This window comes from Athene noctua, chromosome 1 (genome assembly GCF_965140245.1).
Source record: "Athene noctua chromosome 1, bAthNoc1.hap1.1, whole genome shotgun sequence".
Classification (NCBI taxonomy): Eukaryota; Metazoa; Chordata; class Aves; order Strigiformes; family Strigidae; genus Athene; species Athene noctua.
Window position 1 is genome coordinate 42,339,838 of NC_134037.1, and position 24,398 is coordinate 42,364,235.

General features: G+C 40.2%; 1 protein-coding gene across 3 annotated transcripts; it reads left to right on the forward strand.

Moving 5' to 3' along the window:
* Positions 1 to 4,744: 4,744 nt before the first annotated feature.
* Positions 4,745 to 22,838, forward strand: PM20D2 (peptidase M20 domain containing 2). 3 transcript variants are annotated; one of them, XR_012632816.1, is made up of 7 exons: positions 4,745 to 5,270; positions 5,358 to 5,506; positions 9,168 to 9,310; positions 12,315 to 12,469; positions 14,966 to 15,101; positions 16,814 to 19,511; positions 20,332 to 20,365. XR_012632816.1 is itself a non-coding variant. In XM_074896022.1 (7 exons), exons 1-7 carry the CDS (start codon positions 4,818 to 4,820, stop codon positions 20,532 to 20,534), a joined length of 1,347 nt encoding a protein of 448 aa, XP_074752123.1. In that variant the 5' UTR covers positions 4,745 to 4,817; the 3' UTR covers positions 20,535 to 22,838. The 3 variants fall into 3 exon arrangements, 1 of the variants encoding a protein (XP_074752123.1); XR_012632817.1 differs by lacking the exon at positions 20,332 to 20,365 and having other exon boundaries at positions 16,814 to 16,949; positions 19,404 to 19,512; XM_074896022.1 differs by having other exon boundaries at positions 19,404 to 19,511; positions 20,332 to 22,838.
* Positions 22,839 to 24,398: the final 1,560 nt, after the last annotated feature.

Genomic DNA, 24,398 nt, shown 5'->3' on the forward strand with positions numbered 1-24,398 from the left:
TTGTGAAAGTCTGGCACGTACACAAATGCCACCTGTGAGTCCCCATATTGCTACAACATAGTCCATAGCTTATTATGTAGGAAACGTTGAGGAGAAGGAAATCGGCGGCAGCAGGCCACGCATTTCCTTTGTAAAAGAAGAAAAAGGAGTAAGGAAAGATTGCATAGTGATATTTCCTCATCTACTGAGATAAATTGAAGCACATTTTTCCTTTTCCTGCTCTGTGCTGTAATTAACACCTCACACTTTTGCAAGAGGAAAGAGAGATTCCACATCTCAGAGGGTCATTGTAAAAATATTAGCATTCCCAAGGACACCTGCTGAACGTGTTGCATTTTATAGGCTCAGCATTTGCTACAGTCTAACACATTTATACACTCTAAAATACTGTAGTTCAGAAAGATCTATTATATATAGATGGAAAATTGGGACATATCACAAACAGACATACAATACTAATGACAGAAAATTATGTTGCACATGGCGCGGGCAAATTATCTGGGATTGTGAAGTGGAACACACCAAAATAACATACCCATTATTATGTTAACTGATGTTAACACTAATTATGATGCATATTATCAGTTTTCAAACATGCAAGTTGGAACTGCCAAACTGTCATAAACCCTGTAATGCTTTTGGTTTTTTTAATTATTGGGTATTTGACTGATGCATGCTTCACAAATCCTCATGGCAGACTTTGAAGATTTTAAGTATATCCTAAAGGTTAATTTCAAGCAATTAAGACTGTGGTCACATGAGTAATTCAACCCTCTGATTATCTGAGATGTCTAGTTGGAAAAGAAAACATCAAGCTGTGAGCTGATAACATAATCCCTGAAAGTAATTTAGCTGCTCCCCATGAGTGGTAAATTTTCCCTGGATGAGCCAGAGCTAAGTTTGTCTCACTTTCAGATGTCTGTTCCTGTGCACTCCCTTTTCCTTCTTCAGCCCTTCAAACGAGCAGCTGGTTTGTTTGGAGGCAGCTGCCACCAAGCAATTTGCTCTGTGGCCAAGCCTCACCATGCCTGAGCCCGTTAGCTCAGGCTCAGCTGTGGCTCTGAGACCTGACATCCTCAGCTGTAATGCCAAAGCAGTCTAAGCCAGTCCTAGACTAGAACCAGTCAGTGTGATGGCCACTTTGGCTTTGCCCTTCATGTCAGTCACCCTGGCCACATGCTGGCATGTCCTCTGAAGCGTGCTGTGCTGACTGCTCTCATCTGACCTGATGTAGAGCCACTGGAGTGGTCCCGCAGAAAACTAACTCAGCCAAAAAGCCCCTTGTGTAAAAGGAATAAACTTTCAATTCTCAAATCACAGGCTGCATCATATGGGACATTCTCAGCATCAGATGCAGATAAAGTAGGGACTGAACAAAAAGTACAGGAAAGGTAGGAGCATGGAGGAAAAGTAGAAGACCAGACTTTGAACGCTGTAAAGAAAATAGGGTTTAGGGAGACTGGGACAGGAAACAAGTGGAGAGGTGACCTGACCTGAGCTGGCTGGACAACAAACTGGAATTGTCTTCGGCGAAGTCTGAGAGAGCTGGGAGGGAGAGACTGGTGCCTAGTGGAGGCAGGGAACACAGCTAGGAGGAGGGAGCATGACAGGAGAATTAGGATCCATTAGGTGAGGTGAGCGGGACTGCAAACACTGAGTTGGAGCCTGGAGAGGAAAAGTTGTACTTCTTGGGTGATGCTGAGGAGCAGAGATTAGAACTGGCTGGATGTGGTAAGTGGGGCTGTAACAAGCACCCGGGGATGGGGCAAAGACAGACTGGGAGGGCATTAATGGAAGGAGGTGATGGCTGGGGAGGGAGGGGTGAAAGAATTTGTGCTCCGTGGAGGATACTCCTCTTCTGCAGTAAAATGGAGCCAAGAGTTCGCATCTCACCTTTTCTCTAGTGTCAGCAAATATCTGTGAAATCTAATGCAAGGCTCCTTCCATGGTACTCCCCCTCAGAAATCCATGACCTGTTATGTTTCTCTTGCTTTGTTAGATCAAATGGACAAGATCTTCACAGTAGATTTAATGTTCCTGAAGAATCGTGTGCAAGCCACTTAGACATCCTATCATGGAATATTTATTTTTCCAGTTTACAGATTTTAGAACTACTGCAAGCACCCACTTCTGGGTGAAAAACTACTGATTGGGTATATAAAGCTATAGAGTGTACAGGATGAATCTGTGTGAAAGGTACAGAGGGCTGAGCGACACCCTGTGTTTCTGTGGAAGAAATATGAAACTATATAGTGAACAGTAGTGCCTCAGGGAACCAGGTACTTAGGAAGAAAAAACGTGTGGGGTTTTTTTCTCCCTCCTCACTAAAACTTTAAGTGGGAGTGAGCTCTTTCCATGAGTGCAAAAGTGGTTGGGTTTGATGGATACCTAGAGTGGTTGTTCCTAAAGCACTCTGGCACTGTCCTCAAGAACACCCTGCCTGCTCCAAAGGGCTTCCAGTGCTAGAAATCTCTTGGCAAACAGACCTGAATTATGTGACCTCTTTGCTGACTATGTGCCCCTCAGCTGCTGACATATTCTAACTGCATGTATCCATATGGTAGTTGAAAGTGCATGTTTTTGGGTGGACGGCTTTATTCCACTGAGAAGGATTTGAGAGTGGAGGGAAAGAACCGGCCACAACCATGATACTTGCCAGAGTGGGTTACAAGAGTAAAAATAGCTCGTGACAAACACAAGGCAGGGGAGCCTGAACTCTGCTTAGAGTGACTGAGGGTCATGTAGGGTTTGGGTTTCACTAGGAAAAGGACTTCCTCATCTTTTGTGGAGAAGGCAGACCTGCAGTTCAGTACATCAAAGCACCTTTCCAGGTGACAGAAAAGTTGTGGAGAAAGGGTACAGTAGATAAACCATAATAAAAATTAACAAAAAGTAGATTTCTGGTAATTAAATGAATATGAGAAAAACACCAGAATTTGTCATTTTGTTTCTGTTGACTTCAGCTTTTGTCACGTATGGGTTGACTAGACAGGCAAGTTCCCTGCTATCTGGTTTGTATCTAAAAACTCCTAGTGAGCACTTCACACCCATTCCGACTTCAGATAAACCATTGTGAGTGATACTGTGCACACAGGACTTCAAACAAATGCTGTGTAGCACAACACATTCAGAAAAAAAACCTCAAACCCCATGCATCTGATCATCAGGATTTCATTATGAAAGTCAGCAAAGCCCCAGACGATTACTTGCTCGGCCTTTTGTGGACAGCACTATGTGCCCACATGCCACACAGCATACAGGCCGCAAGTCCAAGGCTTCCCAAGAGCACTGAGCTTCCTGCACTTGGAGGGTGCAGAGGCTCAGCCCACGTGCTCTGTGTGCATCAGCTTTACCATGCATAAGCAAAGAGCCTGTGCTGCTTGTTGCTGTGGGTCCAGGTGTGTGAGCGGGCATTTTACTGGCCCTGCAGGTGCAGGAAGAGGACAGGCCACGGGCGGTGGAGATGGGGAGCAGCTGAAGCTACCGCCGCCCAGCCTGTGACACTGTGCTGGGGCCCTCACAGGTCTGGGGTTCAGAAATACCAAAGAAACATAAAGGAGAAAACAAAATCCAGGCACGCAGTGTTACCGTAAATTTGGTCTCAAAAGAACCCTCTAAGACTTAGTTTGAAGTTTGAGAAGGCAGGCTTTCTTTATTGCAGCACTGGATGCATGGGGGATCACTCCACCTAACATGCATACACTAAACCAAAAGTTCATCCTTTATATACCTTAAAGACGTGAATATTCATATGTTTTCCAAGAAGTCTCTGCCTCTCTACTCTATTTACATAATACTGGTGTTGCAAAACTACAATACGCATGTCCAAGGGTCTAGGTGGTCATCACGGGTCATTTGGGGAGTTAGCCCCCTACTCCTTTTTCCCTTTTATGGTCACGAGTCTTTTGAGGACAATTTCTTCTCCTTGGATGTTTTCCAACTCTGTTGCCTGGCCAAGCTGTTCTTTCTTATCTGCCTTGTTTGAGCAATTCTGCAAGGATGTACCTACTCCCAAGGTTAGGGTATCTTCTCTGTACACTTTAACTGTTCAGGCCTTGTTAAATTCCAAGTATTTTGTTTGGTAAAAGAATTTCTCAGCATTTCCCCCGTTTGGGACTTCCAAAGTAAGATCTTTTTGGGGGTCTTACCTGGATTGCATAATTCTGATAATATCAACTTCCAGGAATACACAATTGGATAGAACATTACCATATAATGGAATGCTTCTCTTAACACTAATTGTTATTTGCAGGCATCAGGTAGCAAGCATCAACAGGGCATCTAGTTGGGGAAAAAAAAAAAAAAAAAAAAAGGAGATGCTGGAGAAAACGAGGTGTTATTTCCAAACCCTGTGGAGTCATGGCAGACCACTGCCCTTGAACGCAGCCTCTGGGAAACGGCGCAGAGAGAGCAGGTGAAGACCGGATTCAGCTCGGTTTGACGGTAAATACAGGCGTGTGCTAAGTCTGCAGCAAAATGCAGCGGTTAAAAGCACGAAGCGGCACCTGCAGGGACGTCCAACTGTCGCCCGTCCAACTGTCGCCCGTCCGTCCGTCCCGCGGCACCGGCCGGGGCGGGGCGGGGCGGGGCGGGGCCGGTCCCTCCGGCGCGCTGGGGCGGGTAGTTCCGGCCGGGCGCCGCCTGCTGGCCGTGCCGGGGGGGCCAACTACGTTTCCCAGCGTGCCCCGCGGCGCCGAGGCGGTGATAAAACGGGGCGGCGGCGGCGGCGGGCGGCTCACACGGCGCGGGCGGGCAGGTGTAGGGGGTGAGTTTCGTCGTGCAGACGGGTGTTTCTGTGTCCGCCTCGCCGCTCCCTCATGAGGCCGCAGGACCCGCCGCAGGGCGGCCCGGCTGCCGCGCTGCCGGCGCTGGAGGCGCTGAAGCAGCGGGCGTGCGAGAGCGTGGAGCTGAACGCGGCGCGGTTGGGCGCGCTGAGCCGCGACATCTGGAGCCGGCCCGAGCTGGCCTACGAGGAGCACCAGGCGCACGACACCATGACCCGCTTCTTCTCCAGCGGGGAGCTGCCGGGCGCCGCCTGGGCCGTGCAGCCGCGCTACAGGCTGGGCACGGCCTTCCGCGCCGAGTGGGGCACGGCCGCCCCGCAGGGCCCGCGACCGCTCCGCGTCGCCTTCCTCTGCGAGTACGACGCGTTGCCCGGGATCGGCCACGCTTGCGGGCACAACCTCATCGCCGAGGTAGGAGCCGCCGCCGCGCTGGGGCTGAAGGCCGCCCTGGAGAGTCTGCCGCAGCCAGCGCCCGTCGCCGTCCAGGTGAGGGGGAGCCCCCCCGGGGGCGGGGGCCCGGGCCTCAGCCCCGGTGGGCCCCTCGGCTCCTGACTCTCTGCGTTTCTGCTGCAGATCACGGTGCTGGGGACGCCTGCGGAAGAACAAGGAGGAGGCAAAATAGACCTGATAAACGCTGGAGCGTTTGATGGCCTGGATGTGGTTTTTATGGCACACCCCTCCCAAGAAAACGCAGCTTACCTGCCCGATGTGGCCGAGCACGAGTGAGTGAGCAGGTTCGGGTGGCTTGTTATTAGCCTTTTTCCAGCCTCTCCATAGGGGAGCTGGTTTGTAAGGGGCTGAACTTAGTGATGGGGACCTTGTAGGTGCTCTTCAGACGAAGTATTTGTAGTCAGGAGCCGAGTTGCCGTTACGAACACAGCTATTCCTCCAAAGGCCCGTGTTCAGCATAGTGTTAAAGATCCCCGACTGCTCAGAGATAATCTTCCACGTGTCCCCCAAATCCTTTTATTTCTTATGTTTCTAGGCATTTCTGTTTAAACATGCACGTGATTATCCTATCTGTTAAAAAAATTTAAAACGCAGCTGAAGGGAGTCTCACGTATCGTATCCTTGCTTTCCTGGGCCACTAGGACATTTAGTCCTCTGTATGCATTTTATTTTAATCGGTTTTGAATCAGTTCTCTTGCACTTTTGGGCAAGCCAGCCAATCAAGCCTGACTGCTGTTTAGAGCCTTATTAAATTCCAGCCTAAATTTAATCATGGCCATTTTATATCTGTTGACTCTGACATCAACTTATTTTTCAGCTCAAAGTAGTTCTTGGTTTTCCTTCATGTTTACCCCCAGTGTAAGTATAGACAGCAGTCATACCCTCATTCAGTGTTTTTTTGTCACCTAGCCATATAACTCTTCAGAAATTATGCCTTGTCATCTTTTGATTAGCCCTAATGTTTAGTGACAGCACTTGTTCATTTGTACTTGGAGTAACTTGACTTGTCTTTTAAGCACTCCTTGCTGGATGTGCATAGTCAAGGTTGTACACAATACATGAGATGGAATTCCCTTAGACCTTACTCAGCTGATGCTGGGACTGTAGTGTCTCCTTATCATTCTGGAGACAGCTGGCATGTTTGGGGCTTCCTCTTCAGCCCCTGTCAAGCAATCAACTCTTAGGCAAATGCTTAGTCTGGAAGTACACAATCTTTTAAAATGTTTTTGAGCTTCATTCTGTTCTTTCTCTGCCAGTTTGCATGGCCAAGCTGTTCTTCCTTTGATATTCTAAACCTCTTCTGTTTTCATAGTGTTCCAGCAGTAGTCTGTCAGCAGGTTCTGTTATCACGTTTTATGTCACAGTTGCTAGTGATTCTTGATCCCAGGGTCTTGTCTTGCAGAGACTCCACTAGTAACCTCCCTCCAGTGCAACAGTTTTTTCAAGTATTACATTGGACTGTCTCTGACTAAATTCTGTAGCATTTAAATAACTGGTTTCCCAGCCATTTTTTACTTGATGCTAGCTGTTTTCAGCTTGGTTTTGCTACCTTCCAAGTCCTACGTGCTGGACATTTTGCTTTTGCCAGTGCTGTTCCTGGTGGCTAATTTGCTTCTGTTACTGCTAAGCTTTATGGTAGAACAGCAGCAAGGTCAGCAACACCTTGTCTTCCTTCCCTAGCTAGCACTCTGCTCTTAGTTCATCCTTGTGTTTCTGAAGAGACTTAACTGGTTATTGTAATCGCCTTCAGGACTTATCCCAGCTTGCCTTTTGGTTGCTGTACCTTAAAACTATAATTATAATCTTCAGGATGCAGTTTTCATTGATAGTTTTGTTTTTCTGTTCATTTCAACTCTTGCAATAGCCTTGTGAGTTTGATACAGTAAGACTTGGAAATCTCCCTTCAGAGGTGATGATCTGCTATAGGATACAAGTCCTGACAGCCTTTAAAGCTTAAATATGGAGGAGGCATGGAACTGAAGTATTGAGTGAAACTTACTTCCAAAAGCTTGAAATACTGAGTTTGTCATGATTTATGTAATTATGAATTTCCAGTAATTATGTAATGAGATAGTTGATCTCTGGTTGTTTTCAAGGAATTCAAGGACTAGTGATCACTACATTTCTAGTGTTACTATACCTGCAACCTCTGAAGGCTGGGTTGCGCCTGAACTAAAATTAATATACTGGTATAGCAGTGGTAAAACTGTGCCAAAAAGTGCTGATTCTTAATCAGTTATCCTTCATTTAGTCAGTCTATTTATTGTTAGTCAAGCAGGATCTGCTGATATTCTTAAACTTAAATTTAAATTCTTAATTAAAGAATTAAATAAAGAATTTTAATTAAATTTAATTTTAAATAAAGAATAAAGAATTAAATAAAGAATTTAAATCTTAAATTCTGCTGATATTCTTAAACTGGCTTAGGGTGGTTGTTATTCACCAAAAATCTGTTGGGGTTTTTTCTGAGAGTATGACATTTGTGTAGCAATAGAAGTACAAGAAAAGGAATGCTGAAAACTTTAAATAAGACGCATGTGTGTCCCATGGGAAAAACTATTGCACCTTGGCTTTCTGCTTTACTTTACCTTATCTCCATTTTTTTGAGAATATCCAGGGATCTGTCCTGCCTTCTTTGTGAGCTGATTTGAGGGGTTGCGGTCTAATACTTGTGCGCTGTTAATGGATAAGTTCTCTTACCTCGATTTCATAATGATAATAAATTTTAATAACACACTTTACAGAAAGGGATGTATGGTTGTCTTGGAGGATGAGGGGGGTTAGAGAAGGGCATACTTAATTTGGATTGTAGGCAGAAGCAGGACATGTTTTCTGCTGCAACTATACACTCCATTGTGTCCCTCTGCTAACCAGTATTTAAGTTGTGGTATTAACTTACAGCTGTGGTGTGGTTCAGAGCATGTGGGGTCAGTTCAGGATAAGTGGTTAAGTTGGCATTTGTGCAAGACAAAGAGGGACAAGCGAGTTACGTTGGTCCTAGTTGGGCAAGAGACAGGTGGTGTGTCTTGTGGGGGAACACTTTGAGCTTGAAGGTGGAGGGTTTTTATGTAATGGACTGGGTTTGAGTACAAACAGATTTAATTAAAGTCTCTACTATTGGTAAAAAACTAGTATTTTTATATTTGATAAATAGTAATACCTTATGTAGTTGTCAGTATGTACTATTTGCCTGGTGTAAAGAATATTCATATAATTGAAATAACTAAATTCTGTAAGGCTAATATAAATGGCCCTCAGATGAAGCAAAGCATGATTTCTTACTATGTTTAGGTGCAGTGTTTTGACTTTTGCAAAGTTGGAGGATAACCTTTACATCAGATTTTTTTGGTGTGCAGGGAAAACATCCTTGCTTGTAGCATAGTAATGTAGATTTTATACTAGACTATGCCTTTACTATGCTTTTAAAACTTGACAGTTGTTATTTAGGCACGGGTTGTATGTGATCCTTGTTAATGTGCTTTTGCTGTCATATACTGTACACATTTAAATTTGACGGAAATTAGGACAATCAACTTCTAATTTTGAATTGGAGAAATAAGTTTGTTATCTTCTGAGAAGAATGTTAGTAATGTTAAGTCTCAGAATAGTCAGGCAATATAAAAAGTGTTGGAGAAATTTAATATGTGAAGCCTGTACTTCTCAGGAGAAGGCTGTGTACTGTTATGTTACTGGTAACTCTTGCCAGATTGGCTCTTGGTATTGTTCCATTTCATTGGTTTCCTAGAAATCTTCCATCATCTTCCTGCACTCAGAGGTAGTTCAAATTTGTGACAGTGTAGTGCCAGCTAAATTGTTTGGCATTCTGCTGCACAAAACTTAAATAGCAAATATTTGTGTGAACAAAAGGAACTTTTTATTTTAGAGTTTTTTCAGTGGATTAAAAAACAATAAGCAATGCCTTTTATTTCCTAGTGTGACTGTGAAATACTATGGAAAAGCTTCTCATGCTGCTGCTTATCCTTGGGAAGGAGTTAATGCATTAGATGCTGCTGTTCTTGCATACAACAATCTGTCTGTTTTAAGACAGCAAATGAAACCGACCTGGAGAGTTCATGGTGAGATCTTCATTAAACCTAATGTTCAGCAAGTAAGAGTTTAGGCTGTTGAAATACTAACTTACAAAATCCATTAAGTATTGTGTTACTGCTAAATTAGTATAGTCACTTCAAATATTATGAAATAGCACCATTTAATTCAAATAGCTTTTCTGTGATCTTTAAAGTTATGTCAGTGTCCAGAACTAACTGCTGAAAATAGGCTTATAGGTCAGATTTAAAAGAGGACACAGGGACCTAGATAGAGGCTAGACAACTTTTAAGTCTTTGCACTTGAAATTGCAGTTCAGAAAGAAAAAAAATTTAATAGTGCAAGTTTATTCTGGTACATGGCCTTGAATTGCTTAAAGTTAATATGTGTTTTGCAAAGGTGTAAGATTAAATGCTTCTGAAAAAATGAAATATGCTTACTGCATCTTTTTTGTAGTAGACATTCTTTTAATTAGATGGCATTTATTGGAAGTGTAGTGGTCTACAGTGGGTAAAGCTTATTTGCCAAAGGAGAAAACACAAGTGATGGCAGAAGCCCATAGTTTTTGGTTAGTAGCCCAATGAACTAGATGTTCGCTAGATTCTAATATGTGATATCTAGTAGGCCTTGGAGTAGAAGGGTCATTTTGCAGTAAGAAATATTGACCATTAAGCTTTACTGGTACTGCTTCAACAACACACATTTCTTTTTGTACGGGGAGAAATTTTCAGAAGTTGAGATGGAAGCTGCCCTCTAGCTATAAACCCAGGTTTCCCTTGTGGCACACAACACAATGTTTTCAAAGTTGAAATTAAGGAACTTTGTCATTTCTACATGACTTCTGAATGTAGAACTGTTTGTTTGGAATACTTGTTATGAGCTTAAAACACTTCTGGAAGTTCTGAACTAATCCTTACATGCCTTGGCTGCTTGTGCTGTATAATACATGTGTGTATTTCTCTCCAGGATATCTGGATGGAGTCTGGAAGCCCTAACCCTTTTGGCTGTAGATGAAGATGTTAGCAATTCTGCTGTGGAGCATACCCAAATGAATTTCAGACAGTGGGCATAGCCTCTCTTACCCTATTGCTCTGTAGGAAACAAGGCACTTAATTATGAGTTTGGTCTTCATGAGTCTGAAACCCATGTGTCACAGGTTTAAGGTTGGAGGTGCCTAAGTCTTCTATTGAATCCAAGCCTAAAACCCTAAATACTGCATTTTTCATAGTTCAAGAGCTACATGGGTAATGTAGGCAAAAAAATAGAGTATCTCAACAAGCCTCCTAGAGGTAACACTTCTGAACCACAGCAAAACTTAGTGTGTTGATACAACTGCTGTCATAAACCTGGTTTTCAAATTAGAAATATTTAAAATACATTTGAGAAAGTATAAGCAGCCAGAATGAGATTTAATTTTAGGAATGCTTTCTTTACAACAGTGTGTTGGAGACCTTGTGTTGTAGACTTGCAGTAATAGCAGTGGCTGACTTAAGTGAGTCTGAAAATCTTAGTGTTAACCCACTAACAAAACCTGAAATTTCCGTTAGAGTCTAGAGTTTAAGTGTTCTATGTACTGGAACATTGTTGGTTTGAGTTTGTCTGATATTTGATGTTATCTTTCTTCCTTGCTCATGAATGAAGTAAATATTGCCCCCTTGAAAAATAGGAATGTAAATTTTTTTCTGTTCAAAAAGTTGTATTGAATAGGCTGTAAAAAAAGTTCCATCTAGAAGGGCAGACTGGGTGCTACTGGTAGTGTGCAGGCAGCCTACTTTTAACACTAGACCTGCTGTCCAGTCTGCATTGCAGATGCTTTGAAATTTAAGTGTAGAGTTACTTAGACTTGATCCAATTCCATTTATAAATGTGATGGGCAAGACAAGTGAAAGTCATTTACTCATGCTATTTGTTTCGAGCAAATGTGTTATGTATGTGTCATGTGAATTTGCATGATTACTTACTTGCTGACTTGCTGGTTCCTGTGATGTCTGTCTCATCTGAGCTGTTCCTTTTTGTTATGGACTAGTACTGATAGTGATTTAATGCAGCCCTTTGTTTACTTTGACTGTATTAGAGACTGGGAAGGTTTTGAGGGGGAGTTCATAGTCTTAATAGACTTTCTGCACCAAAAATAAAGATTTGCTGCCTGTTTGCATCCTGATAGTGCTGTCTTGAGGCTTTAGTGACATACATCAGTAACTTTGTGCAGTATTTCCATCTAAGGTAGATAGTTTCTCAGGGTCTACAGAAAACAAATCTTACTCCACATATTTCAATTAAGGGTAGAAGGCCAGGGAAGCAAACAGCCTGTTGAAAGCAACTGGCTGTTAATGCATTGAAATCTAAAGTAGATTTGAGGTCTACAATGTTTTATTATTGAAATATCTAAATATTATGGTCTTGTATGGTAATGCATCTGTCATAATTGAAAACTATGTAGCTGTCACCCATTTCCTTGAGGGAACCCTTTCATCCTGTTTTCATCTGGGATTTACTCTTGAATAAATAGATGTATATTATACATTCCAATATTTCTAAATTAGTACAAGGAATCTAATGAACTTTGTGTGCTGCAACACACATGTTATAACAGTATTGTTGAGAAAGGCAACTAACAATTTCTCACTAAGCTGGCAAAGCAAGTTGGAAATACTCTAGTTGAGGAAACCTTTAAAAGTTGGAATCCAGGGTAGCCTTTATAACTTTTTTTAATGGCAGCTGGGTTGCTTCATGACTGATGCATTGAATTTCAGGGGATTAGTTGCAAATGCTAGTTTGGCTTGTCTAGGTTTATAACAGATACCTAACCAAAGAATGCAATGAAATTGTGCTGAAAAACATGCATGCATTTCACTAATTCTGATGTTATGAAGAAACTTTGTCCACCTACTGTATTGTTGACATTGTATTTCATGCTGATGTTTTGTTGGTTTTTGTTTATATATTTAGTTCTTGAGCAAGGAGTTTCATGATAGATCTAAAGATCAAGCAGCTGTATTTAACACTGATAACATGACTTTTCCTTTTCTGCAGGTGTAATAAAAAATGGTGGTGTGAAACCTAACATAATTCCTTCTTACACTGAACTAGAGTTTTACTTGCGTGCGCCTTCAATGAAAGATCTTTCTGTTCTGACAGAAAAGGTTGAGAACTGCTTCAAATCTGCAGCACTGGCCACAGGATGCAAAGTAAGAATGTATTCATGGTCATGTTGTTTCTGTTACCTTGGAGATAAGGTAGGCTAGAATAGGAAATTGAGGTTTACCACTTTTGTCTGCATGGTGTTCAGCTGAAATCTAAATTTGTATGATACTGTTTGCTATTCTGTTGCTTTGTGTCCTGAAAGAAAGCTTTGGCTTATAAATAGAATGCCACAGAATCATAGAACAATGTAAGTTGGGAGAGACCTCCAGAGGTCATAGAATCATAGAGTGGTTTGGGTTGGAAGGGACCTTAAGTATCATCTAGTTCCAATCCCCCTGGTCATGGGCAGGGACACTTTCCACTAGACCAAATTGCTTAAAGCCCCATCCCGCCTGGCCTTGGTCATCTAGTTTAACCCTCTGTTCAGAGCAGGACCACTTAGAGCAGATTGCTCAGTGTCATGTGGACTTCTGAGTATCTCCAAGGATGAAATTCTACAACCTCTCTCAAGCGCTCTGCCTACCTCATGGTGAACAAGATATTTCCTGATGTTTATACTGTGATGACTGAGCACTGGATCAGGTGGCCTGGAGAGACTGTGGTGTTTCCATCCTTGGAGATATTCAGAAGCTGCCTTGATATGGTTCTGGGCAACCAACTCTAGGTGACTGTGCTTGAGCAGGGTAGTTGAACAAGATGACTTCCAGAGGTCCTCTCCAACTTCAACCATTCTGTGATTTTGTTATATTTGAGTTTCCTTTGCTGCCTCTCCTTATATCCTGGGCCTCTCAAATCTGGTTCTGTCCTCTCTGTACCCTCCCCATCCAATAACTGTAGACAGCAATAAGATCTCCCTCTAGTTGTCTTTCTGAAGCCTCAACAAGTCAAGTTCCTTCAGCCTTTCCTTGTACATCATGTTCACCGGCACCCTAATAATCTTTGTGGCCTTCCCATGGAGTAGCTCCAGTCTTGATCTCTTGATCTGAGGAGCACAGAACTGAACACAGTATATCAGATGTGGTCTTTCAGGAGTTGTCTGCATCAATACTAAAGATATTAAAACAGTAATGGCACCAGTATTGATTGCAGATGAATGCCACAAGTAACAGGCAGCAATTTGGATTAATTTATTTGTTCGTAACACTTTGAGCTTGCATGTCTTCTGTGTCCTCTGAGTCAGACATGTTGTAATGAAAAGCTAAGCTTGGTCATGCACTATCTGCTCTTTCATGAATATATGCTGGATGCTCACAGTTGCCTTGTGGTCCTGGATATGGGTCTTAGGAGGATTTATTTGCGCTATAATCCTCCTGGGAGCTTGAAGATAGGACATGCTGTCCAGTCTGTAATTTCCAAGGTCCTCCTCTTGACCTTTCAAGGTGGATGTGACCTTTATCTCTTTCAGTGAGCTAGAGCATCCCTCTGTTTCAACTACATTTAAAAAACGATAGCTCCCTGATTGCGTTACTGCTCCTTTCTTACTCTGCATCCTTGGATGCATTGTACTTGGTCCCATGTACATAAAGTTTCTTTAAGTGCCCCATAATCTTTTTTTTTGCTCTGGGTGATGCTCTTCTGCAGACAGTGCTTCTAGGCTCAGACCTGGGAGGCTTGATGGCAAACCTTACCAATAGGAACAGTCAAAACAACAGGTATCGAGTGTTTTTTCTTTTTTCCACAGTCTTTGTCACTAGGTCCTTTGCATTAAACAGCAGGCTCATGTAGCAACCAAATGTGAAAAATTGAGTGATTTTTTTTCAGTTAATGTTGTTCTAATTTTTTTCTTTTAGTAAATGGAAGTGTCTCCTGCAGCTGGTTCAAGCAATGTGATTACCTTGCAGCATATTGCTAAGATGGGCAGTTCTACCTTCTCTGTAGTTATAGGTTTATGATTGATACAGCTGTGAAAAGAAATGTCTATGCTCATCAGAACAAATAGATACTGCATATATAAATGTGAGCTAGTGAGTTTTAAGGTCTATTTGAAGCATTAGATGCTGTTTTCCAAGTATAGTCCCTACACTATAAAAAAACGATTCAGAAAGTGCACTTTATGCAGAATGAAAGTTAAGATCTCTTGATATTTGACATAGGTGTTTTACATTTGTTTTCAAACTTCTTGCCTGTGTGAAGTCATTTCATGAATGAGGCTTTAGTTATTGGAAGTGTTCTGAACAATAGTAAAACAGAATGTGGTGAAAGCCTAAATTGATTTCTATGAATTTTAATAATACCTGCAGTGGAAATCATTAGACACTGTTACAGGAAATGTTTGTTTCCTATTTTGGGGGATGCTGTCTGTGAAATCCATGCTTTTGGAATTTTGCTGTCTAGTGCAAGCTTCATGGAACACCAGCTGTGTTTTGATCAAGGGTAGTATTTGACAGAATGCTGTACTTTTGAAAGAAGCTTAGTACTTACGTGCATTTTGACATGGGCTTGAAGTATGGATATGTAATTTTTTCTGGTCTTCAAATTGCTTAGATTAAATTGGCTTAAGTTGAAGAAAAATTTCTAATCATTTGGGGTTTTTTGTCTAGGTGGAAATAAAAGGTGGTGAAAATGATTACTACAATGTGCTTCCAAATAAGAGCCTGCAGAAAGTTTACAAGGAGAATGGAAAGAAGCTTGGAATAGAATTTATATCAGAAGACTGTATCTTGAATGGTTTGTCAGGTAACTCCATCTGGGTTTTTTGTTATGACTTAAGCTTAGGTTGACTAACTCTTAAGTGTATAAAATAATGGGACAGAGCTAGGTTAAACATAGTTTGGTCAGAAGAAAAAGCCGTATTACAAAGCTGAAGCTCTGTAAAAGGATCATACCTCTGGCCTGTGTTTCTGTATTTCTTATAGAAGCTGAGAAATTCTCCCAACAGGTATGAAAAGCAGTAATCATTTTCTGATATTATTTCTGAAAATATTTCAAGTAAGAAACAGTTTGGTTGGGGGATAAAAGGATGAAAAGCTAAGAACAGTCTTGGTTAGAACATGAGGATGTGTAATGAGTTGCTGCTCATTCTGTTGTTTTGAAATGCAGAATCCTGGGTTGCTGTGAATGGAGATGAGACTTTGTTTTTTAGAAACCTTGTTTAACAATATTTTCCAAGCTTTCATATAAACAAATTTACTAGCATCTAACTAATATTTTAGAGGGAGTTTTTTAAGAGGTTAAATGAAGTTTAAGCATTGTCATAACCCTAATTTAAAGGTCTTTCCATTAACAGGTAATTCTGTGCTTATAATTTTGGTTCATGAGTTCAGCAGATTAATTTTCCAAAGGGTAACCTTCAAGTAGGTGCTCACTTCTGGGTCTTGACTAAGTTTCAAACTCTCACTATCTTGCTCTCTCAGAGCTATAGTAATAGGAATGTGAATTCTTGAATGCTCAGGTGGGCTTCTCATCACCCTTAACAGGTTTTTTTCAGAATCTTCCTCCAGGAACTCTTAAGTCTTAACTGCTGCTGATACTTTACAGCCTTCGCTACTGATGACAGTATATATAAATGTTTTTACTCATGTTACATGTTTTTTGGTTAGAAGGAAAAGATTGTTCTCAGTAAAAAGACGTTATCCTAATTAGTTTGTGGTACTAATCTTCTCTACATTAAATGCAGATTATATTTGGACAGTTGAGATCTTGGTGTTTGGAGACAGAGTTCCCAACACTTTTTGGGTGGGGGAGACAGCATATCTAATGGTATTCTGGTGGTTTTTCTCTTATTTGTTACTGCCCTTCCAAATTAAGCAATGGTAGCATATTTTCTTCAAATGGTTTATTGTCTTGGGTTTAAAAAACGAATCATAACTAAAGGCAGATTTCTTTTTGTCTTCAGTATTGTACAAGTAAGACTTACTGCTTTGCTCATTTAGCCTAAGAAAGGGGCTGAGGAACCTTAGAATGCTTGCTACAGTGAAACTTTCTGAAGCTCTGCTAGCTGCTTCTTTCAAACCATTGTATTAAGGATGAAGATCATGAATACTGGTGATCTTGCTGGTTCAGAGGACATCGAATGAACTTAGTACAGACACCTAATTGTAATAGTGCTTTCATATGTAAGTTACGTGATATGGTGTTAACCATTAACTTAAACTGAAACTCCCCATATGCCTGTTCTGTCCTTAAATTGCTTGTTAAATGTCAAAATGTGCTTGAGCAATTGCATTTTTGTCTCACTGCAGTAGGCTTTACTAAATTTTCTTTCCACAGCTTCTCCTGAATTGTTGCAGTGGTGATTCAGGAGTGGTAACAAAGCAGAGTCTCCAGAGACATAGGAGTGGAATTTTGTATGCTACCCTTTTTTTGGGGGGGTTGAGTGTTTTGTCTCATCTTTTTCAAGACCTCTATTTCTGTTTAGTTTTCATATGGTTTTCAATGTTTTCTTTTAGGATATCAGTTTCTTCTGTTGAAAGGGAAGGAAGATAGCTCAGTTGCTTCTCCATGTCTGTGCAGCAGAAAAGTCGTTAACAGATGAGCATACTCGCTGCCACCTCTACATGGGTATTAGTATCGGTCTGCTTACAGGTATCGCTCTAGGCAGCTAAGTGGTATGAAGAATTCCTTTAGTCCATCAAATCACACTACCCTGTGTGCCTTGTGCACACTCCATTCATTTGGCACATAGCCAGGATGATGTGAAATAATGTGAATCTGAGTTAGCTTTGATCAGGTGCTGTGACCTGTTTCTCCTTCTGTTGGTAGGGTAGCCCTGCTAGAGGATATTGATAACCTCCCAAAGCAGATGGCTTAGTTTAGCATGCCTTAGTTGAGGCACCCATGCTTGTGATAACTTTGATATTTTTAGTATTCATGGGGTTCATTGGCTTCCTGGGCACAAGACTGATACAGACTATCTTAAGAAGGAGCCAGTATGTTTTGAAAATACCACTTTTGAAGCTTGGGGCTGTATAGAAATGCTTCCTGGAATCTTTTGCATTTTACCTTGCAGTCGTGTTTGTGGTAATACTGACATCCATTATGTGTTCAGTGACTTGAAGAGGCTTCAGTATCAGCTTCAGCATATATTTTTCAGAGTCTGGAGCTTCCAATACCTTTTTAATTGAAGATAGTGCACAAGTCTGTATATTGCATTGACAACTGCAATTATTTATGCTTCTGGAAGGAATCCCAATCTGTACATCTCTAGCAGGCATACAATTCCAGATGTTTGTATGGAAACTGTTGGTACACCTGATGTTTTAAACATGCTGCTAGGTTATTACCACTAAAGGGTGTGACATTTTTTCTGATGGAGGGAAAGATTTGACTGTCACATTTTTGTTAAAAGCTGCCTGGATTTTGGCTTGGTAAGCTCTTCATCATACTGGAAAATACCAAGTTTAAATCCCTTACATTCAGCAAAAATAACTTGTAAACTCGTAGCAGATGGGATATGGATATAAATTTAAGTGGAATTACATGACTGTGAGCTGGGATGCACTGAAATTTCTAATGCTTCATTTGCTGAGAGCAGGGAAAAAGGTCAACACAGTCTTTGTAGCAGTTTGTAATAGAACTTAGGCGAGTCTAGAACTCTTGGTCTAGTTGGGAGTAGGCGGAACTTCTAGACTGCTGGTTTGTCTTTCCAGAATGACCAGAAAATGGATCAATAGTGTAAACTACTGAAAATTAAGGTAACTTCTTGTTGTGCCAGGAGTTGGATTTTCTTCAAATGCATACTGAATTTATGGGAAAAAGTCATGGGTTTGGACAAGCCTTGTTTGTTTGTGGGCAGAGCAAATACTAAACTAGTCTTGTCCTCTTTGATCATGTTATGTAGACTTTGTGGACTCACTTCTAGTAACTATATGCTTCCAAGTAAAACCTATGTTCTTCAGTCAGTTCATTTCTAAGTCTTAAGGCATTAGCAGTATCTTCTCTCCATAAAGTACCATGATAGGGAGGCTACCTGATGTGTTCAAATAATTTTAAATCGTTGGAACCGTAATTTTATATGGCATTGCTAAAGAAGAAAATTGCAGCTCTGGCCTGGAAAAAGTTAACTGAGATCTTAGTTGGTCATCCCTATTTTTCTGTGCTACAAAACAGTGCTTCCTCTGGTATCTGAATTTCACAATAACTGGTATGTTGATTTCTCCAGCTTCTAAATGTCATTTTAACAAATACTGAGTGGATTGCTTGTTTGGGTAAAAAAAAAAGGCACTCGGGAAGTAGTTGCAGACTCTTGGATGATTTACTATGAAGGATCTACTAGTTCTGGATGGTTTCATTAATATATAAGGTAGTATTGTGAGATAGGTACTATCACTAGCTAATGTACTGAAAGTGCTAGTCAGACATGAATGAATAATTATTAAAATTTGCAGCATTGTTATTGATAACTTCGTTATGTCTACAAAGCACTAGTGTTTTGCCTGGAGTTCAGTTCTGATCTTTTTATTTCAAAAGTGCTTATGCTGTTAAGGGTTCTGTAACTGAGAATAATGAAAAAGCACAGGAAAAAATAGTTGTCCTCAATATGATTTTGTTTAAAGATAGATTGTTCCTACTTCAGAGTCCCCTACCTAATGCTGAATATTTGCATACTGGTGAAAAGTGGGAATTGCTGGGCCTGGTTTTAAGGGCTGTAGCAAGAAAATAGCTGAATAGCTGCCCAAGACTCCAAGGTTTGCAGCTTTCGTTGTTTCTGAATTAACATCTTACTATCAGGAGATGCTTGATAAAAATTAACAGTAAATGGAGTAGGAACATGCTGATACATTTTTACTTGCAGTCCAGTAACTGATTATTGATCAGAAGCGCACTGGAGAGCAGTATCTGAAGATGGCTAGTTAGGGAGGACATCTTGGTGATGGGAGATTTTTGTATGGCTAATGACTCATTAGAAATGCTTTTATTTTAGTATTTGGGGAAGAGGATATTCTGTTTTAGATACGGGCTGGAGATAATATCTATCATACATTTTCTTACTGCATTCAAAACTCTTGTTCATTAAGAAAATTTCTGTGCTGCTTCTAGGTTCCACAGACTTTGGAAATGTTACATTTGTAGTCCCTGGGCTTCATCCTTATTTTTATATTGGCTCCGATGCATTGAATCATACTGAGCAGTACACAGAAGCTGCAGGTGAGTGAAAGTGGAAGGGGTTAGAGGTTTACATTTGGAACCCTTATGCATTGTAGGACCTGGTCTCTGACTCTTCACTACAGCAAATCTAGAAACTGTAAATATGTCAAATTACAGAGGATTGAAGTTTTCACGTACTTCTGTGCTATTCAAAGCTACCATGCAGTAAATATATCAAAGTGCAAGTACTAGATCTGAAAGTGGCTGTATGTGAATACCTGTACAGAAATGTAGTTGCTTTCTTCAAGCATGATGGGATCTGAGCTGAATACAGACCCTGAAACAGTTAATTGTAGAGTTGCAGAAAAATGCTGCAAAAATGTAGAATTTCTATTACTCTGTTTAAAGTTAAATATGTATGGGAAGGATGACCACAACTCATACTAAAAGCCTGACTTTAGTATACTGTCTAGACAGAAATTAGAAAGATTATCCCTAGCAGCTCATTCAGAAGAGTTTCTAAACATGAGCCAAAAGATAAAAGGTAACTTTTACTCCTAAAGCACAATACTCTGGAAATGTAATAGAAATAATGGTATAAAACTTGGCATTTTCTAAAAAAGGAAAATGTGAATGCTTATTTTCCTGTTTTCAATCTTAGTTGTTTACATAATTAGCAGAAAGTTATGTAGTTGCATGTGAAAATTTGTTTCGAGGCATCAGAAAGTAGACATATTTTATGCAAGTACATTTTTAAGAAATTGTTCTCGTAACTGAAACTTGAAGATCATCTTATAGAACATGTCTTATGAGGGAAGCTAGTGGTTTGTAGCTACTATTAGTATTCTAACCTGAAATTTCTCTTACTTTTTTTCTGCAGGGTCACAGAATGCTCAGTTCTATGCTTTGCGCACAGCAAAAGCTTTGGCAATGACAGCACTGGATGTCATTTTCAAGCCAGGTCTGCTAGACATAGTCAGGGAAGACTTTAGACAGGTGAAGCTAAAAGAAGAGGGGCAAATAAATCCAGTAGAACTTAACGAAGAATCTGGTGTTGGCATAGGAGCATGTGCATCACACTAAACTTCCATTAAAACTATCTCAGTAGGCTTGACTTAATGGAGATGCTGTATTTAAATCCCAGAAGGGACTGGATAAACACATAGCTGAAATATTTTTTTTTTTGGACTTTAGAAACAAATAGTATCATTGCTTTCAAAAATGTGCAATTTCATCTAGCTGTAATGTTTGCTGCATTCAATATGGTGATGAATTTCAGAGAGAGATCTCAAATATCTTGTCTTTAAGTTGCACTGTTGAATAAATGGTAGTGTTTAGATCCCTTGTCAGTGATTTTCTGTGTATTGTTAAAGTAATATTCCTTACAGAGGAAATATGGCATTTACATGGAAATTTTTGTTCTAAAATAAGCACTGTTCACTTGGTGCTCATAGCCCAAATCTGACCTGTGAAGCATTTCTCTCTGCCCAGTTGCTTTTTCTTGGGACAAGAACCTGAGCTGGTCTCACTGGACAGAAGGGTATATGGAAGCATGCCTGGTTTTGGCAGTAGTAGCTTCCAGCAATGGAAGAGAACTGTATGGAAATGCAACCTGTAAAGGTTGATTGCCCTGAAATGCATTGATCCTCCTAATAAATTTTGGAGATGTTGTGGAGAAGTCATTGATCAAAAAAATCTAAAAGCAACTAAATGGTTATGTGCTTAAATAAACACATTGAAACTGCTGCCAGAAAACTCATGTGCACCTTTTCACTACTCTAAAGCAATGCAGGTGTCAACACAAACTGTTGCACTAACTTAACTGATTGAAAGGATGTGTATAAATTTAACTAAACCAATGGAAATTTTTCACAAAGATGCAAGCGTGGTACCATGAAGCAGTAAATGAAGGTGGTAACATAAAACTGGTTGTGTGCAAACCCCTGTAGTAAGCCCTGAGAATCTTGTATGTGCAGTAACTGGCTGCTTAAACCTGTTTGTTCCCCCTATCCTAAGCAGCAGATCTGTTAAGCCTGGCCAGTTGTCCTTACTCTGTGTTCTGTAGTTAAGTCTGTTAAAGCCTTGTTATGTTGCAGATTTTATCTAGGTGGTATTCTGTGTGTCCAAACATGTTAGGAATTCTTTTAATTTGCTTGTTAAAGGATCATGTGAATACATAGAGAAGGGAACTAATCTTTTGTTCAGATACAAATTGCTGAGCCAACGGACAGAGTGGAAGAGCAGCTTACTGGTTAACATTTTCCTAAGCATAGGTATTACAGTAAACTTCTGAAGTCAGGCAAACTGTATTCCCAGGAAGTCAGAATACCCCAAATAACTTCAGAAACCTTGTTTGTAGTACTAATCTTTAAATGGTGAACTCTAGAATTCTAATCAGAATTTATTTTATTAATCTCTATATTCAATTCCTAATTCTGGAAAAAAGATTCCTTACCCTGGTTTAACTGTGCACTCCCTCTGCCTTTCTGTGTGCTCTTTAACACAGACCTTATTTAAGAATTCTGTTGACTCCCTTGTTAGAAGGAAAAAAGTGTGACTAGGCTGGCTTCTGTTTGTATGTCATGTAGACAACATAATTTGACAGTTTTTAGTCTTCCTGATACTTCAGCCTCTGTGCTTGTAGTAATAGGACACAGACCATCTGTTGGTATATTGAATGTTCAGTATCTTTGGAAAAGGAAGTAATTGTTTATCTGTTTCTGTAAGAACCGGAGACACAATTAAAGGGGTTTGTTTTGTTTACAAGCCAGTTATCTGAAGTCGAGCATGATTATAAGTATCCCAGGTTAAAGGATGGTCCTTCGGATGGTCCTTCCTTACACTAGTATCCTTGCTTTTGTTAGCAGACAGTTTTGAGAAATGAATGCATGAAACAGATGAGGGTTGGACTCTGAGCTATAGGTATGTCCAGGGTAGTAAGTTGGATACTAGATCCAACTGAAATTTGGTCCAAGGTTTGTTAAAGGAACTTTCTCCTTAACTTTTAATGTAAACCCTACCTTGCCAGTTCTCAGTTACAATTCATTAAGTTCTACAGGGTTAACAAGCTAGTTTATGAGTTTCCATAGCATGTGTGGCTCATTATTTCCTCCTGCACTGCTTAACTTCTTGCTTTACTGTTTTTAAGATGGAGTGTTGAGATTTCAGGGATAGCAGTATATGCTGTGTTGTGCTTCCTACAAGGTGATGTGCATTACAGCCTTAGTTCTTTGTCTGGACTAGCTGTATTATGTCCAAGATCCTTTAATGAAACATTTCTGCACTAAAAGCATGTCTTAATTTTGTTGTAATCATTGCTGGAATTAAAATGAAACTGAAGTACTGATTAAAGATGAATTGGTGTCAATAAAGCAGTTTATGTCTGAATTTTCTTCTCCTTTGATTAATATTGGGATGCTGCATGACTTGATTTGAACAGTGATTATTTTTTTCCCCATAGTTTGGTATGATTATGTAAATATGGGGTGTTTTAAGCTTTCCATTTCAGTCTGCCATATTGAGCAGGTTTTTTGTGAGGGTTAATGTTTTTCAAATACAGTATTTAATGGTAGTCTTCATAATCTTAGGGCTGTTTCAACTATTAAAAAATGTTAAATTTCATAGAATAATAGGCATGGCACTTGGGAGGACTCTCTAGAGGATCTATATTAGGCTAAACCTGGTCCAGCTTCCAGTTTGAAGTGGGATTATCACCAGCACTTAAATTAGGTGAGTTTGGCTTCATTTGCTGAATCCTGGAAGCCTCCAAGGATAGAAAGTTTTCAACTTCCCCAGGCAAGTTAATTCTGATTTGTCTCAACATTCTTAAGGTCTAGAACTAAAGCAGCTTGGGATTTAATGTTAGGATTTTACTATCCCAATGATACTATATATGAGAAATTTATTTCCTGTGGGAATAAAACTTTTTGATTTTCAGTAATTTGTGCTCATCAATCGCACGTATATGAAAATATTTGGCATGTTTTTTAAGTTACCCTAACTGCAGTCTTTCCCAAGCTGTTTGTAATATAAGAATATTGGAATATTTGTCAAGAATAGTAGTTTTATCAATGAGTCAAAATGTGTAGGTAATAAACTGTAATTTCTGAAATTATTCCAAGCAGCTGATGGGAAGTGACAGCTGTTTAAGTATGTGGTGATTATATCCAGACTTTGTGAAGAACTTAAAGCCTCTGCCAGCCTACCAAGCTACAGTGTTTCCTTATTTAATATCTGTCCTAGAACTTCAGTAAAAGCTATGCCTGGTTTAAAACAAAATAATGAAATGTGATGGATTTCTTTTTATGAGAAGATTTGAAGGAGAGAACTTGTAACCTGCTGAATTAAGCTAGCTGGTGTGGAAGAGTCCAGCAGCCTTTCTTCAAACAGTAAATGGGAAGCGGCTTTAGTTTCTTATGAATCATATATCTCTAATCATTTCGTTCCCAATCATACTGCATCAGAGAGCAAGCCTGTGTTCCTGTGAAGAGCCACAACACATCAGCTGTTGAAGTAAATCTTTGTCTAGTATTTGAGTGATCTTCTCATATTTTGCTAATTACAGCATTCTTTAAAACAGATTTTTATGTAGAGCAAAAGTGTTTAGGATTAAATAATTTTAAAATAAAGTCAATCTACATAATTTGTTTTTTCCTTAAGGCTTACTATTTCTTGGTCCTCAAAGTAGCAGCACTCCACAGAGCCTTTGTCTGCCAGCCTGTCTGGCTGACTGACTGCTGCTGGCACCCACATTTTGTTGTTTTTATTAGGGAGCAGATGTGCATCCCTCCAAGGAGTTCTTACCCAAACTCTCAGCCAGTTGGGTGAGATTGCTGTGGTTTTGGCTTCCTTTAGGCACTAATAGAAGCCAAAGGTACCTGACAAACTCATCAAGGCTTTCTTTTTTTTTTATGCCACAACTGCATCTGAATGTCCGTATCTAAAAAA

Excerpts from the sequence above, each read along its gene's own strand:
- PM20D2 (XM_074896022.1), top strand. The coding sequence starts at position 4,818 with ATGAGGCCGCAGGACCCGCCGCAGGGCGGCCCGGCTGCCGCGCTGCCG. Across the intron at positions 5,271-5,357 it reads CAGCGCCCGTCGCCGTCCAG|ATCACGGTGCTGGGGACGCC; the intron begins GTGAGGGGGAGC and ends TTTCTGCTGCAG. Across the intron at positions 5,507-9,167 it reads CCCGATGTGGCCGAGCACGA|TGTGACTGTGAAATACTATG; the intron begins GTGAGTGAGCAG and ends TTTATTTCCTAG.